This window comes from Mytilus galloprovincialis, chromosome 6 (genome assembly GCF_965363235.1).
Source record: "Mytilus galloprovincialis chromosome 6, xbMytGall1.hap1.1, whole genome shotgun sequence".
In the NCBI taxonomy this organism is placed as follows: Eukaryota; Metazoa; Mollusca; class Bivalvia; order Mytilida; family Mytilidae; genus Mytilus; species Mytilus galloprovincialis.
The window spans coordinates 62,594,984-62,612,479 of NC_134843.1; the positions used below are offsets into that span (position 1 = coordinate 62,594,984).

General features: G+C 31.2%; 1 protein-coding gene across 1 annotated transcript in view; it reads left to right on the plus strand.

The window, feature by feature from the left end:
* The window catches only part of LOC143080058 (uncharacterized), a 72,687-nt gene extending 56,084 nt beyond the window's left edge, over positions 1–16,603 (plus strand). Inside the window, exons 8-15 of the mRNA XM_076255717.1 lie at positions 3,283–3,570; positions 4,355–4,648; positions 8,527–8,664; positions 9,617–9,688; positions 10,982–11,062; positions 12,282–12,338; positions 12,998–13,086; positions 14,304–16,603. Of these exons, the coding sequence (XP_076111832.1) occupies positions 3,283–3,570; positions 4,355–4,648; positions 8,527–8,664; positions 9,617–9,688; positions 10,982–11,062; positions 12,282–12,338; positions 12,998–13,086; positions 14,304–14,456 (1,172 nt within the window). The 3' untranslated portion in view covers positions 14,457–16,603. The remainder of the gene's footprint in view (positions 1–3,282; positions 3,571–4,354; positions 4,649–8,526; positions 8,665–9,616; positions 9,689–10,981; positions 11,063–12,281; positions 12,339–12,997; positions 13,087–14,303) is intronic.
* Positions 16,604–17,496: the final 893 nt, after the last annotated feature.

Sequence of the window (17,496 nt, forward strand, 5' to 3'; positions counted from 1 at the left end):
GTTTTGAGTCATGATAATACTGGCTATGCTAGTATATTCATTCTCAGCTGAATTATAACATTAAAAATGAGTTTATTCATAAATATCTATTACAGTGGTATTACATTTTAGTTGTTTATGGCTATATATAGATTTTTTCACAAAAGGCGTTTAGGCACAGTGACACTATATTCTTATATTTAGGATGACAGATCTGACGCATGATGCCTCTGTTTTGATTCACAACATAAACAATACAACTATGTTTCAATTTCCTCACAAGTAAATGTTCGGACGGCCGGACGGACGGACACACAGACGACAGCCCAGTGATTCCGTGTCCCCCACAACACGCTACGAAGTGGACTAAAAAGTATTTCGAAAAGAAGTTACAACAGCCATGTATCGATTGCTAAGCTAACCGTGAAATTTACTAGTATGAAAGACATTATGGTAGCTCAAAATGTTTATTGCATACATATTTTTTTTTTATATGATAAGGGATTTGTTGAACCTGTACACATTGTACAAATGCTAGTTTTAAAAGAAAGTGATATGAGCAAAATACTATTTTCTAACGGGTCAAATAAAGGTAACAGTAGTATACCACTGTTCATAATTAATAAATCGATTGAAAGAAAAACAAATCCGGGTAACAAACTAAAACCGAGGTGAACACATTAAATATAAAAGGTAAACAACGAAACAACAGAAACACTGAAGTGCAACAAAAAACAAACGACAATCCAACATTAATATAAACGAACTAAAAGTTAACAAACGCCACATTCCTGACTTTGTACAGGATATTGTTAGAAAAACAAGGTGGCTTCAACTTGGTTTTGTCGTTACGCTATCAAACCATGTCGGTCTTTTCTTCCAAATCAAACTGTGTAAAACTAACAAATCCTGTGCACATAATTGCTTGAAACTAAAATTATACAAATGAACTGAATGATTGATTATATACAATGTAAGTTTACATACGAATAAAAAAAAAACAGATTTACAATTACATACGATAAAACACAAAACAATATCCGATCAAAATTACTTATAACACATCATAACTAAACACATGAACGCTAGATATTAACCGCGACACGTCTTATAGCAATGCGAATTTACAATCAGCAAAACAATCATATTCGGGAATAGGTCACGTTCGGCACTTAGAAGAACAGACAACGTAAATGTTACTTCATAATCTAAGACGTGGTAGAAATGTCTTTAGTTAGTTTAGACACAGGAACATCGTATGGATCATACATGCAACTCATGAAGGTGTCTATAAGATTAACAGAGTGACAGTTTTAATCTTTCCTCCTCATAACTTTGTCGTGGTATAAAGTCCGTATAATGTGAACATACGCGAGCATAATGCATTAACTGTGATATGTAAACACCATTTGGGGAACGGGGTATGTTACTGCTGAGAAATGGAAAATTGATAATTGGGAAGTTGAAAGTTAGGGTGAGGATAAATGAGGTCAAAAATAACCAAAGTTCCTCATTTAGACAATTACTTACATAATGCATTACATTGAATTTCATGGATAAACTAAATGGTGTCCTTACTATGACGGAATTAAGATCTATACGTTTGATTATCATTTACAATATAAAATTCTCCTTCGATCTGCTTATAAATCCGAATTTGAAGTATTCTAAATTCACTTCCCTATAAACAAAACAAAGACATAAATAGAGTTATTTACTCACAGTAACACATTATTTTATCTGTAATCTTAGTTAATTGTACAGATTGCTTCAATTTAAACAACGTATGGATACATGACTTTGTAATAAACATATAAGAAACAGTTTAAGTGACTAACTTCGATTCAATTTAACTGCAGGCGCTTCAATACTTAGGCATTTAAATTACAAAATTTATAAAGTACCATAAGAAACTTTAGAAACTGCCAAAGCCTTTCTCGTGTCTTATGCACATATCTTCCAATTTTATAAATAGTAAGTACTGTTGCAAAACTAGTTATACTTATTCCCATCCATATATAAGTCCTTTTTATAAGTAAAGCGAAAAAAACAATTTCAAAAAAACGAAAGATATATTTTAATTTTAAAAGCACGGTTAACACTTAAAACAGGATATTGGATTGCAATATAAATTAAAGGAAACCTGAACCACTTATGAATGTGTTTTTCTATTTAAACTACCACTAGATAGAGAAGTAAGTGTCTACTTTTTAACTATTTTTGCTTTGGTAGTGTCACAGCTTAGAAAAACTGGTCTTTTTTATGCCCTGAAAAGGACTTTAGTCTTAAACATTTGGTCCATATCCGTTTCTCAATCATTTTAACCAAAACTATATTTTGAAACTAAGGTCAAGTTAAGATACTGCAGCTGCATTGGTAAGTTGGTGACTTGAACATGACAGAGGTCATACTAAAGACAGGTTATTTCAAGTAAAGAACAATGACAATCACACATTGATATTTTGAAAGAACTTGTAAAACGATATCAGGTATATTAAACAATACAATACTTGTTTAATGAGGGGTTCACACATTGCCGATTATTGCTCCCGTTTGAGATCAGACAGCGATACGACACGAAAAGTGAAAAAGTCGGATTAGTATCCTCAATTATCTGGAATGTCCTATTATTGTCTGAACGCAGTCGTTTTAGTTCGTAACAGATTCCTACTGGTCGGGAAGGGTCCGAATAGTTCGGCAAAGCACCCCGACAGTTAGGTGCGTCCCGTAACATTCGGGGAAACTCAGCCGATTTTGTCTAGTCGGATTACAATCGTGCCTATGTCGTGACAGATTCTGCTGTATCGGATCGAATTCCTAACAATGTTCTGTGTATTCGGGACGGTGTCCTGTGGAACGGGAATGATCTGGAGAAGTCCCGACAATAACAGAATACAATACGACTGAGACCAGACAAAGCCGTTTGCAATGCGATAGAGCGGACCGTGATAGGATTACGTTCCGACAGTACCTGATCATCCTAATTATGCCGACAGTTTTCGAACGGATAACTTCCGTCAGCGTCGGTTCACTGTCTTGTCACTATCTGATCTCTGTCGGATTATGTTCGGTAGAATCGGGACGCAGTCGTGACAGACTCGGTCGAATTTTACCTGGCGAAAGATATGAATCGAATTTCCATCCACGATTCACAGGATCTTGATCAGACTTTTGACAAATTTTAATCGGGAATGGTCCTGTCAAGGACGGCAGTAAAAATCGTGAATGTGTGACCCCAGCTTAAATGACATGTGAGAGAAAATAAATAACTAAATGATTGTTAAAAAAATTAAATTTTTGCAGGTAAACCACGGAATGTTACAACTAGCTTGCGTAAAATAGGAACAACTGTTAAAAAAAGGGAATACATAGAATTGTATGTAGTATCATTCCCGGCACCAACTGTAGAGTGGATTCGTAGTACTGGATTTCATTGGACGGTCACGAAATACGGACATGACTATAAATATAAGATTAATTCCACAATACACATTAAGACTGCAGATGATTTTGGTGAATATGGAATAAGAATATGTAATCGTGGTGAACAGTTAGGTTGTGTTAAGGAAACAATCACTTTGACAGCTGAAGGTAATTATATTTTCATGAATCACTCAAATCATGTGGTCAAATGTATACTATAAAGAGTCTTCACATTTCAGTGTAATTGGCATAGCAAAGCGTAACGAGTCTTTATAATTTATTTCAGAAGTTACGGGTTTACAAATAAAACATACAACGAATGCTACAACTGCTTCTACTCGTACTTTTTCTTACAATTTTTTAACAATACTGTGGATTCATTTTGGGTTTTTTTGGTACCAATTTTCGAGGATTAAGAATAACTTACATGTTCGTGGATATTATATTTCGTGTTTTTGCTAAAGACTGCATACAAGCCTTTAGAATATTTGTTATCTGTAGAACATTTAATTTCGTGGTTCATCTAAACCAACGACATACACTAAAATTGGTATCCAACGAATATTAATGATCCCACAGTATTATGTACTACTGAAATGTTATAAGTTTAGTGTAATGTGTTCAAACCTTAATCAATGAGTTTGTTATAACAAGTAACGTTGAATATAACTGTTATAGCTTTTATCATTACATACTTAATGAGGGATGTTGTTTGTTTTGTTGCTTTTCGTTACGATTTAAGTATATCCTATAGATATATCAAGTCCTGAATATTGAACTTGCTTCACATATTTTTATTTTTATTCAGATTATTGTTTCTTTTTAGGCAAGTTGTAATGTCGTTTTAAAAAAATGATATGTTAATTTTGCAATTGTGAATAATGTACTAAATGAGTACACTTGATCTATTTACCTGAGACAAGTCCAAAACAGAAATCATGACTTATTTCAGATAGGCCAGAAGCGCCGTACAATGTCTCTTCAGAAACAACAACATTCGGATCAGTAAATCTATCATGGATTGCTGGATTTAATGGCGGAGACACCCAAACATTTTCCGTACAGTTTAAAACTACAGATGAAGACAAATGGGAAACAAAGATTGTGCATACTAATGAAACAATGACGGGGAGTAGGGTATATTTTTCATTGAATCAGCTTAAACCAGACACGTCATATCAAGTATTGGTTGTCTCAGCAAACAAACATGGAAAAAGGAATGTATCACTTGAATTCAAAACAAAAGGTTAGATAATTAAGCATGTTAATCAGAGATGATTGTTTGTTTTGCTTAAGTTTCATTATTTATTCTTTTATGGTGTTTTAACTTTATGTCATGTATGTGTGTTGTTTGTATTTTGTTTGGTGACCTTATTTTTTGTCGAGCCTGCAACTTTTGTTGCAGAAAGCTCGACATAGGGATAGTGATCCGGCGGCGGCGGCGGTGTTAGCTAACTTCTTAAAAGGTTTATATTTTAGAAGGTGAAAGACCTGGATGCTTCATACTTTGTATATAGATGCCTCATGTTACAAAGTTTCCGTCAGTCACATGTCCAATGTCCTTGACCTCATTTTCATGGTTCAGTGACCACTTGAAAAAAAAGTTCAGAATTTTTGTAATGTTGAATTCTCTCTTATTATAAGTAATAGGATAACTGTATTTAGTATGTGCGTACCTTGCAAGGTCCTCATGCCCGTCAGGCAGTTTTCACTTTAACTCGACCTCATTTCATGGATCAGTGAACAAGGTTAAGTTTTGGTGTTCAGGTCCGTATCTCAGATACTATAAGCAATAGGGCTAGTATAATTGGTGTATGGAAAGACTGGAAGGTGTACATGTCCAACTGGCAGGTGTCATCTGACCTTGACCTCATTTTCATGGTTCAGTGGTTATAGTTAAAAAAAATTGTGTTTTGGTCTGTTTTTCTCATACTTTATGCAATAGGTCTACTTTATTTGTTGTATGGAATGATTGTAAGGTGAACATGTCTAGCGGGCAGATGTCATCTGACCTTGACCTCATTTTCATGGTTCAGTGGTCAAAGTTAAGTATTTAAGTTTTGGTCCTTTTATCTAATATTATATGCCAAACTTCAACTATATTTGGTGTATGGAAATATATTATGATCTATATGTCAATCCCGCAGGTTTTATTTGACCATGACCTCAATTGCACGGTTCATTGCACAGTGTTAAGTTTTTGTGTTTTGGTCTATTTTTCTTAAACTATAAGTAATAGGTCAACTATATTTGTTGTATGGAAGCTTTGTTAGCTGTACATGTCTGCCTGGCATGGTTCATCTGACCTTGACCTCAATTTCATGGTTCATTGGTCTTTGTTTGGCTATCTTGGTTAATGTTAAGTTTATGTGACAGTTGTAATAAAGCTTTATACTTAGGACTGTTAACATAATATCAATGATTAATAAAGAAGGCGAGACATTTCAGTGTGTGCACTCTTGTTTACTTTTAAATTTGTTTATTTCCATGTTATTTCGTTGCTTGCTCTTCCGATAAAGTTTTAACTGAACAGTCACATATTGATTAAAACTAAAATGACAGTAAGCTATTACAATACAGTTTTAACTGAATCACACGTGAGCTTAAACAGACTACCAACTTTTTTTTATTTTGACCTCTAAGTTTATTCAACTAGTAAAAACAATTTCGATTACATCAAATAATGAGTATTTATTAAAATAGAATATGAATTATATCACTTGTATTAGTTTTTACAAGACGTTGTCTTCCTAGATAAATAAAGATATTTACTAATACCCATATATGTGCATCAAGTCTTGTAAAACTGGTTTATAAGCTGACATTTGCATTTAACTAGATTTCGATAGCTTTGAATACTCTCAAATATCGTATTGTGTTTCTTTTGTCTTTTTGTTTCAGACTGTGTATGCTTCGTGCTAATTTTATGAGTCAGTCCTTTCTTATTGGTGTTTGAAATTTCCTCGTTTATTTGCTTTAATGCCAATGTGCATGGTTCGAGAACACCTGGGCCTCAACTCTTACACAATGTATGTCTGACTTACATTAGGGGCCTGCAATGTAAATGTTGTTATTGTGCGTTGCTGTCTGTCATGTATGTTGGTTTATTCTTATAACATAATTGACCTCTTTGTGATTGTTTAATATAACTGCATGCCTGGGCCATTAATAGCTGACTAAACAGTTATGTACAGTATAGCTTTTATTCATCTTTGAAGGATAAAGATTGGACAATACTTTTCATTTCACTGTTGGATAGCGGTCTCGATGGCAGTCAAGCTATTTTGACTTTATTTCTTATATAATAATCTATGTAGGCATATGAGAAGTGAACTATTTTATTTATATGGAGAGGTATTATTAATTTTCACAAACATTAAAAGAACGGGTATTCATTTAATTAAGTTACTCTAGTAGAGACGATCAAGGAATACTGTAAATTGAAAAAAAAATATTGCGAGTATTTTTATTAATACATAGGAGGCGACTCATTGGCAATCGCAGTTATAGAATTATTTTAATATCTATAACATGTGTCTTTACCTAGCTTTTCTTAGCATTCCAATAATTTAACTAACATGTTTGTTCACTCATGAAAAATCGCATTCGTTAATGCACGCAACATTTTCTGAACTGTTTAACATATTTTGCTTTACATATCTATAATTATAATTTATGTCCTCCTCCTTCAAGCCACAACAAACGCTTAACTAAACCACCTCTTTGGATAAAAGGAAATAAAGTAATAACAGTGAAGCATCATATCAAGTTTTACCTATGAAAGTAAAATTGTCAAAACATAAAGTATTACAAAACTTTACATTATGTACAACATATACAAGATAAGTGAAAAATGTCCTTGATTAAAAATCAGTACCTTACATATTAACAATAAAATTGTCCCATGTCATAACGTAACATAAACTCTTACCTTGAATAGGGTCACATATGCCCAGCAAAGGCAGATGATAGTTTAGAGAAATCTGAAGAAAAAAAAAAGTCAATTGTTTAAGCAACCACTTATACAATACAGACATAAAGAAGTTATTATGGAAAGATATGATATTTATCCTTAAAAATTCGAAATTATAATCAAAATAAGAACATGACTATTTTTACAAAGTTTACAAACTGGGGGTGATATGGAAGGATGGCGAAAAAAAAAAAAAAAAATGTAAATGTCTAATTAATTACAAATAGTATCGATCATCGTTCTGTCTGAATAGTTAATTAAGAAACATCCAAATGTAACTGATCAATCAAATCACTTTATCTTGCCTTAACATAAGAGTCCCTTTAAAGGGTATCGAAAAATGTGGAAACTATATGTTAATCTTTTTTAAAAGGATTGCCATTGTCAACATAATAAATAGTTATTGAAATAATTTGCCTTCATGCCCTCTTCCTTCAATCCACAACAAAGACTAAAATAAACCACTCCTTAGTGTAATACATAATTTAGTTATAAATGTAGAACATACCATACATATAATATGAGGTTGTACATTTGTACTGATCAACATAAAATTGTAAAAACATAAATTATTACAGAAAGTATTACAAAACTTTACACTATGTACAACATATAAATAAAGGCAACAATGGTATAACAATATTCGAAAATCATAAATGAATTGAGAGAAAAAAATCCGGGTTACAAACTAAAACTGAAAAAAATACATAAAAGTAAAAAGGAAGACAACGAAACAACATAAATACTATAGTGCAACAACAAAAAACGACAATACCACAACACACAGAAACGAACCATAAGATAGCAATTCCCAAACGATAAGTGAACAATGTCCTTAATTATTCCTTTGTAAATTACATAACAATAAAATTGTCACATACTATTATGTAACATAAAATCCTGGTCTAGAACGGGGTCTTATATACCATCAGGAAAGATGGTATGTAATAACATCTATTCCACCCCGCTTAGACTCAGCTATTGGCAAACAATAAAAACAAAACTACCGGCCCAAGCAAGTAGTACTGAAATTTTTCATATAAACTGACAGTCAATTGTCTATGCTATGGTTTCTTTAATGATACTGTAATTATGAATACTCGTGTAGAATTAAACCTTTAAACTGACTCAATTTTCTTTGCATATTTCAGTTGAACCAACCTTATCATTGCCATCGTCAGCCTCCGTTTCGCCGCTATCAATTGGAATCGGATGTGGTATTGCAGTTCTAGTCTTAACCATCATTCTGTTAGTATTTATCATCAGAAGAAAGAAAACAAGCAAAACTGGTATGTAACAAGACAGTTAGTGATAGAATAAAAGGGCTTCTGTCTTGTTTATGGCACATACAATGAGGCAGATTAAGATAAGTGTTTCATTTTTACACTCCCTTTTAAAATGTTGATAAGGTTTTTTTTAAACTATTGAACCTAGGTAAGATTGTTAAAACATAGAATATAAAATTAAACATTCCAGCATAAAATAATTCATGCTTGAATATAACAAAACAAAAAACAGGAAATGTCTTTCATCTAATTTGCAAAAAAAAAAAATCCTACCATGGTTAAATGAGTACTATTATTTGTTTGCTTACAATAACTAGGAAAATATTTTGCATTTCTTTCACATTTCGAGACTGGCCAAGAACGGATACACATTGCTTAAACAATCATGTGACATCTTTATGTGTTGCTTGTGTGTTCTTTGACTCAAAGTTAACATCTGTTTTTCTTCACTGATTAGTTTATTGCTGGATACATGGTTTTAGGAATGAATAAATCGACAATAATACAGATATATTTGGGTCTTCTCATTACACTTAGACCCAAATATTTATTTCAACGTATAATGCCGATTGCAATAAGGAACTCTGTGTGTTTGACATCTCCATGTGCTGTTTGTGTTGCTATACGTAAATTAAACATCTATTTTACTCAAATCATAAGTTTACTAACACACATCAGACCAATATAGTAAATAATGTCTAGAGTCATAGCAAAAACTACATAAAAGATTGGATAAGTAAACCCAGTGGACACCCCATCTAGCATGTCAATAACAAGATTTATCTAATAGTTCTGTTCGTTTATTCGACTATATTTTTCTGACAAGGATCTGCAGTTTAAGTTTATATGTTTTAAGTACATTGTTGCATTCTTGATAGAAATAAGAATTGTCTACCACATAACAATATAAAGAAAGAATATGTGTAAAAGTAAATAACTTTAATTTTTATTTAAGAATCAAAAGAATGCAGTGTGTTGTATGCAGAAGTTGATAAGGAACAACAGAAAAGCGAACGGCGAAAACCAGGTAACTGTCAAAATGAAACAACTGTAACTTGTCCTTACGATCCTCATCATATACTTTACTGCTATTGGATATCTGATCGTTATTACATATTTACAAGGTTCAGACATGGACTTGGTATTATTGAGTCAAATAAACCAATCTCAAATAGATTCATTTGTGAATTTCTAGGCACTTACAACATTGTACAAACGGTGTATCTTAATGTTAAATGATACACATGCGTGATAATACGTCCAGAACAGACCCTAACCTGGTGGAAATGTTTTGCAATTATAAAGTCTATTTATTTTCTGTATCACGTCATTACAAAAGAATGAAAATAAAAATACAAATAAATATCAGTTTGATGGAAATACAAAATTTCAATCCTAATATCTATGATGAGTTTATTTGGTGTTGAATACCAGTCATCAAAAGAAAAACTTGTCATTGTAATATCAAAACGTTTGTATTTTTAATCAACGTAAAAATAACTTGCAATATATCTTGTTTTCTGAACATGAACAATAGAAACGAAAAACAATCGAATCAGACCAGAAGGTCAACTTATACCTTCATCTTTCCTAGCATTTGTGTTATCTGGTAGTGACGGTAATATCGAGTGCATTGTTCTTGAGATAGCTAGCTGCTAGGTTCTAGACAAACACTTGGTTAATAGATGTTATTCAAGGCTTGTATCTGATGATTTGTGACCATTTAATGTTTCAGTGTATATTCATACCTTTGAACATGTTGAAATAGTCCATGCAACGCAAAAATAACCAACTATATTATTGTCTTTCAATAATATATAATAATGAAAAAAGAAGGATTGAAAACTAATGTACATGGGTGGGAATAAAATATCATCATGACTATGGAACTATTGTTTTGAATAATAGACTGAGAAGAAATTAAAGAAATAAAATAGTACATGTATTTATATTTTTCTGTCAGGTATCAGAATTTTTAGGGGCGCTAGCTGTCAAATTCATGTTCTCCGATTTGACTCATATTTGACTCAAATTTCTTATGTTTGACTCAAATTCTCACATTTGATTGATAACAATGTTTAACATTTATCCAGATTATTAAAGATGAATAATTCAGTGTTTCTTACAGCATTTTTGACAAAATTGATCCATACTGGCTGCTAAAAACGATATATTATTTCACTATTTCACTTTTATTAATGATTGGACAAAAACAATCATATTTCATATTTTTATATATTTCGTAGCTACTGCCCCGTTAACATAGTTTAATTGACATGTTAGATGAAAGCTCTGTTTTCAATTTTTATTTTTGGTTTAGTTAAAGAAGATGGAGATGAACCCGCGAACGGAGAGTATGCTTCTGTTGTTAAATCCAAATCTAAAAAGGTACATTACAAAGGTAAGTCCCTTTCCTAAATATTCTGACTTTATTTACATGGCAATTTGTATTGCTTCCCAAATGTTTGTATTAGAGCGTCATTGGTAAGTCGTAAACATTTAGCTATGTAGATGAAACGATTATCCTGAATTTATAATATTGAAAGCGTAACGTGTACTGTGTAGGATGATGTTCTCGAAATGTATAAATGTAAAATCATTTATATTTCCTATAAAGTAGAACATCATAAGTTGATTATAATCGCAAACCCCTATTTTTATACCTATCTATTTTGCAAAACGTACATAAACAACCATACTCTAGTTTGTATTCAGAATGTGAAGCATTTGTTTTTATACCATTGTCTGTCCGTCCGTAATCAACAAGTCGGACAATAGCTCAAAAACGCTTGAAACTTTGGTGAACGCATTGTTAAAATCTATTGACGTGAGCGTCCTTTCGTTTAAACTTTTTATAAATTTTAGATATTAAAAAAAATGTATTTTCAGTTGATGTGTCATGGGGTTCAATTTATAAGAAAAAGGAGATTTTCCAGTTTTCGTCAATACATTGTAACTCAAAAATGTTATCAGCAGTTTTCATAAAATTTTTGATTTTTCGTTTCACGAGTTTTTTTATTTACAAAAAGGGGTGATTTCCAGTTTTCAGCCGATGGTGTGAACAGATATTATGAAACTTTGTTATATCTTTTAAGAAAATCTCCCTCTTGCCATGCATTTCTAATATATCATTGAGAAGTCATGGAACTTTATTCCTTGAAAGAGGGACGGGCGTATCACGTACCCATGGCGTAGCTGATTTTTATATCTTATATCTAAATTTCTGTGAGACCTGCAAGTAAGAATATTAAATATATTTATATTGTTGTTAATTACTTTAACTGATTTTCAATTCCGTCTATTATTTTTTGTATATACTAACCTTATTTTAAGTGTTTATGGTTTTATTTTCCCTTTTCTGTAACTATATAGATCTACAAATCCATTGTATACAATTATAAATAGGTGTGGTAAAACGGTTAAGAAAATAACTATCCATATTAAAAAAACGCCAAATGCACATAGATTGACATATAATTATGAGACATCATTAAAATTCCCAGCATACTACTTGTTGTACATGTTGTACTGCACACAATTTCATACCAGGCGGTTAAATCTCGACTGCCTCTTTTTTGAGAGCGTATATATATTTCATTTACCAGATTGTTGTATTTCAGAAGATACAATTGAAACAGAAAATAATGAATATGCAATTGTTGACAAATCAAATAAAGGTAAGTTATAAATATTTTGTTCTTTTTATAAATAAAGTTAACGTTTCTTTCCTATAATATGACGACGAATGCTGCAAATTAGTATGCAGTAATTTACATAAGCTCAAAAATTCGAATCCAAATACGATTTCTGGAGAGACGTGAAGATTTGTAAATGCCGACAATTGCAAGTTTTGTCTAATTTCAGTTTCATAAAGAAATTAAGCTGCTAGTCTATCTTTTAGTGCAAAGCCTTAAAATATAGCTCCTATCCGATGTTAAAAATGGTAGGTTCGAAAGATGAGGAATTGTCATCTTGATCGAGAAATGTACAATACATTGAAATACTAAAAAGCACCAACCATGTCCATTTACGATATCATTTTAAGTCACATGTGAATTATAGTGCCTGTTGGAGTTGATCAAGAAATCAGAAACACAAAAAAAATGCAATATTCAAATAGAGGCCAACCATAAAAAAGAAAATGCAGTTTGATTGCTAATGAGACAACTTTCCACAAGAGACCAAATGACGCAGAAATTAGCAACTATAGGTCACCGTACGGCCATGTTCACCCTCGATAACATTTATGTTGATAGTGCATATTAATTTTACTTGTACACTCATCAATTTGTACCCATCTTATATTATTAACATTTGACATATATTTTTGAAACAGATTACACAGAGAATGAAAGTGTTTATGCAAATCAAGATGACGAACAGTTGCTTCCTCATAAACCTTTAGAAGCACAGTCATCTGGGCGGGTTTGTATAAATTGACATATTTTATTTATTTTTTATAGAAAAAAAAATCATAAATCGAACTTGTAAAACATGATACTTTAACATACTTTGTAATATATGCGTTAACTACTCAAGCCAAATTTAAATAAGTCAAATGCGGAGTATTAAACATGTATACCAACTTCGATAGACCTAACACAATTTACTGCTACCTCATTAGCAATGGAACGATTTTTGGTTTGGGAGTAGAAATGTTTGTTGTTTTTCAATTCGTATAACATGTATAAAGAACAGGTCTAACGATTTATTGCTATCGGTTCAAATGCCACGTAATACATGTCTGATTCATTGTGATATTCTAAATTAAATTGCAACATCGTGGCTGATTTTTACAATCGGTATAACAGTTATCGATCAAAACACGTTGAATACTAAATGAAAAATTATCCTCTAATATCTGTTTTTGTACTGTTAAAAGGCACATACCATTTAATTGGCATGTTTTTAATACACTGTTCAATTCTAGATGGACAATGAATACATAGTTTGCTTTTACTGAACTGAAAATTATGATAAAAACAAAGTATGTAAAAGGCATGCATGTAAAATTTGGCAAAACCATGCATTTGAATATCCACGAAAAATGAAATTTTCCCAATTTCCACAAAAAACAAAAGTAAACGAATTCATAATACGTCAATGAATTAAAATATAATAGGCTTGTCCCTGTATGTTTTACTTATGAAAACTAATAAGTGATGCTGAGAGTTTCGTGAAATTACAATATAACCGGTGTCTATATGGAGTCGAATATATTCAATCCGAAGATGCATTCACTTTAAATTCTGGTAGTGTTGGTGTAATTAGTCATTTGACTAAATAAAATCTATGTTCTTCTTGAAATTGATTTTTAATTACTTTAACAAGTCTATTTACATTTTGTTTCTGAGTGTAACTAACATGAACATTGTTGGTGATAGAGATTTATGTTTATTATCTATATCTTCATTATTGTAACCTTATTAACTCATTGCTATTTCTCATGATATAGCAGTTATTTTATTCTATTTGTTTAATTTTTTGTACATATTAGACGAGGAAGTGTCATTATAAGTATACAAGCATAAATTCGACAAACGCAGTAGATAATTTTAAGTATTTCAAATTACATTTATAAGTGTCGACATTTACAAGGACTTATACTTTGATCTTATACGTGATTAACATTTTATTTTAAGAACACAAATCAGGATGGTTTGACATACATAGAAGTTTCCTTCACAAGTAACCAATCAGATCGACGTCCAATCATTGGAGCTGAATCTAAAACCGACTATGTTGACATAGATTTCACAAGGAAAGCGGACCCATTACCAGATGATTCTGATTAGTGTCCTTTTTAACACTTTTGTATTTAAGTAAATTGTTTAACAATATAGAATCATTGTACATAGTGTTTGAAGTACATCTCTTGACACTCGCAAATATATGTTAGAGTGTTGTCGGGTTGTAGTAAAATAAAGTAGTATAAGTAAAGTATTTATATAAGACCAAAAATAGAATACAGAACAATGAGGGGTTAAAATTTAAGAATACGTTCGGCAATTGAAGAGAAAAGAAACTTGAGGGAAAAAGAAAAGAAAAATGCTCCGTGTTGAAAAAAGTGTACTTTAACCTACAATTGATTTTCTTTTACAAATTGTGACTTGGATAGAGAGTTGTTTCATTGACACTCATACCATATCTATTTATATCAAGAAGAAACTAATAAAAAACAAACAAATAAACCCTATCCAAAACCTCAATGTCTTTTTTTCTCTGAAAAGTTAGATAATTCCGACCTATCAATTTATTCCTAGCAATTGCAGATGATAATATTGGTCATATGTCAGTCGTACTTTAGAATAATCGGCGACAGCGTGTACCGAATAGCAAATAAAAATCAGGCACAAAAAAAACTTTATGCTTCTGATATTATAAATGTACGTTTACATTTAGATTATTGTATTGCTTTTCTTTCAAATAAAAAAGATTCTGTTCAATGTGTATCTCTATAGTGTATATTGCTCTACTGTCCTAATGACTTCTGTTGAGTAACGCCAGGTTTGAACACAGGCTAAAATATGCATTTTTTAATGTGTCAGTTATGTCATTATTTTTCATTATTAATAAGGAGTTATGTTGCGAAAAGAAAAATTAAAACGTCCAAATTCACTTTATGGAGGAATGAATAACATGCATAAATGAACTATATATATATATATATATATGTGCTATTTTGTTTTAGGAATTGGTGTTTGTATATTATTACATTGATTATTATGTCATTGTTATTGATAAAATTTCTGTCCATTCATAAAACAGTAATACTATGATACATTATATGCTCATGATGCAGGTATTGTCAAGCTTTTTTTGTTTGTGGATTGGTATTACTCAATCTTTATCATCGTTATGTTTTGTACATTGTTGCTACGTATGGTTGTTAACGTCGTTGTTTTGTTGTTAATAATGGTATCTACTTTTTTTCTGAATTTTGACACTGGGTGTTTAATTTATAAAAATGAAATCAGTTTTCACACTTCTGATTTGATATGAAATATTTTACAGCACATGCTTATAAAAACCAACGTTTTTATTTGTATTGTTCAGTATATTTAAATTCAAATAAATTCATAACGATCCAAATATATACTTAAAGTGATAAAATTCAGGTTTTAATGTGAAAGAAGGAAGAATATTTCATGAAAAAAAATACCGATTTTAGTAAAAAGTCTAAATTTGAGAAATTTATCGGTACGTGAGTGCTTTGTATAATAAGTTGTCCACTTTTCGTTTGTTAAGTATTTTTTTTCATCTTTATATCCTTTAAATGACACTACCACGCATTCGTGGAACACCACCAGATATAGATCTATTTTTATTTTTGAAAGAGTGTTTTCATCAACATGGTACGCTATTGTACAACGGATATATATTTTAGGAAAGATTAAATACTTGTAAATGAAATCAACAAACATTTGTGAAAAATATATAATTTCTCCAGCAATTTTTTGTAAAGGTACATTATATTTAAAAGTTTTCTTATATGAACAACTATCAATATTTCTATATTAAACAGCATTCTGTTCAACTTTTGCAGATTCAATCACTTAGGCACCTGAAAAAATGTATACATCTGAAAAAATCTCTATGGAGATTAGTGTTGGACATTTGTGTACCTCACATTTGAGTACACTGTTGCATGTTTATTTTGTCCAATCAGTTTGCAGAAGATTTTTCAAGCCAATTACTCCTTTTGCGTTTACTCACTTCTCTACATGTAGGTCATACTTCATATAATTTTCATGATTTTGTAACCGTTTTTCTTACATGTAGTTTGTTTCATCGAACATGCATTCCTATCATGTTTTCGTCATTATAAAATATATTTTGTGTTAACATTATGAAATAACAAATTACGTTTCCCAATGTCATTATAAATTTGTTTTCTTATCCAATTTACTATTATTTCAAAATAAAATATGTCTAAACTAAATTAACTTGTTATTTGAATAAAAAAAAACTGGTGACAAATAGTATTATTATTTAATACGCCAGACGCGCATTTCGTCTACATAGGACTCATCAGTGACGCTCTATAGCATGCTACTTCTACATTGTTTATTATGTTATTCATCACAGAACAATGCTCATAACCTGACATATAGTTTCTCAACTAATCGTCTCATTGTCTATCTTAAACTTGTATATATTTGTTTTATATACATGTTATATCTTCTTGTACAAATAAAACGTTGAAATTCTTTAAAATTCTTACACATCGATAAAATAAAAATACATGCAATTTACAATGCCAATCGAGCTATTCACTTATAAGATATTAAACCCCTCACGGGGAGGATTGTGCCTGATATACTTAAAGAGAAACACTGAGGATATTCCACATGTGAAATCTTTGAAAATATAAAGCACACAGGTAGCTTTTTCCAACGAAACATTTGATGATAAGGACACATTAATAGAAAGCTATTTTTGCATTTTTTTGTGATCGGAATTTGGAATAAACAATAAATATTTTATTGGTTTATTTGAAATAACTAGTGCTTGGCACTTGATACCTAGTGAAGAAAAACAATAATATTTATTGTTTTTATTTATGATGTAATTTTGGAATTTATATTTTCCATTAAATTGGTATGTATTGAAGTTCGTGTAACTCTTAACATAATTACAGAAGTAACAGAGCCAATGAAAATCAGTTTAGGCAAATACACCACGCCTCCTAACATTTCGTTCTGTTGATATTGCATTGATAATAGTCTATCAGATACTAGTCTCTATGGTCACAGAAATGGCTAGACATTATAAGAAATATGCTAACAGAAAAAAACATAAACGAAGGCTGAAAAACAAAGCTGCAATGCAGCA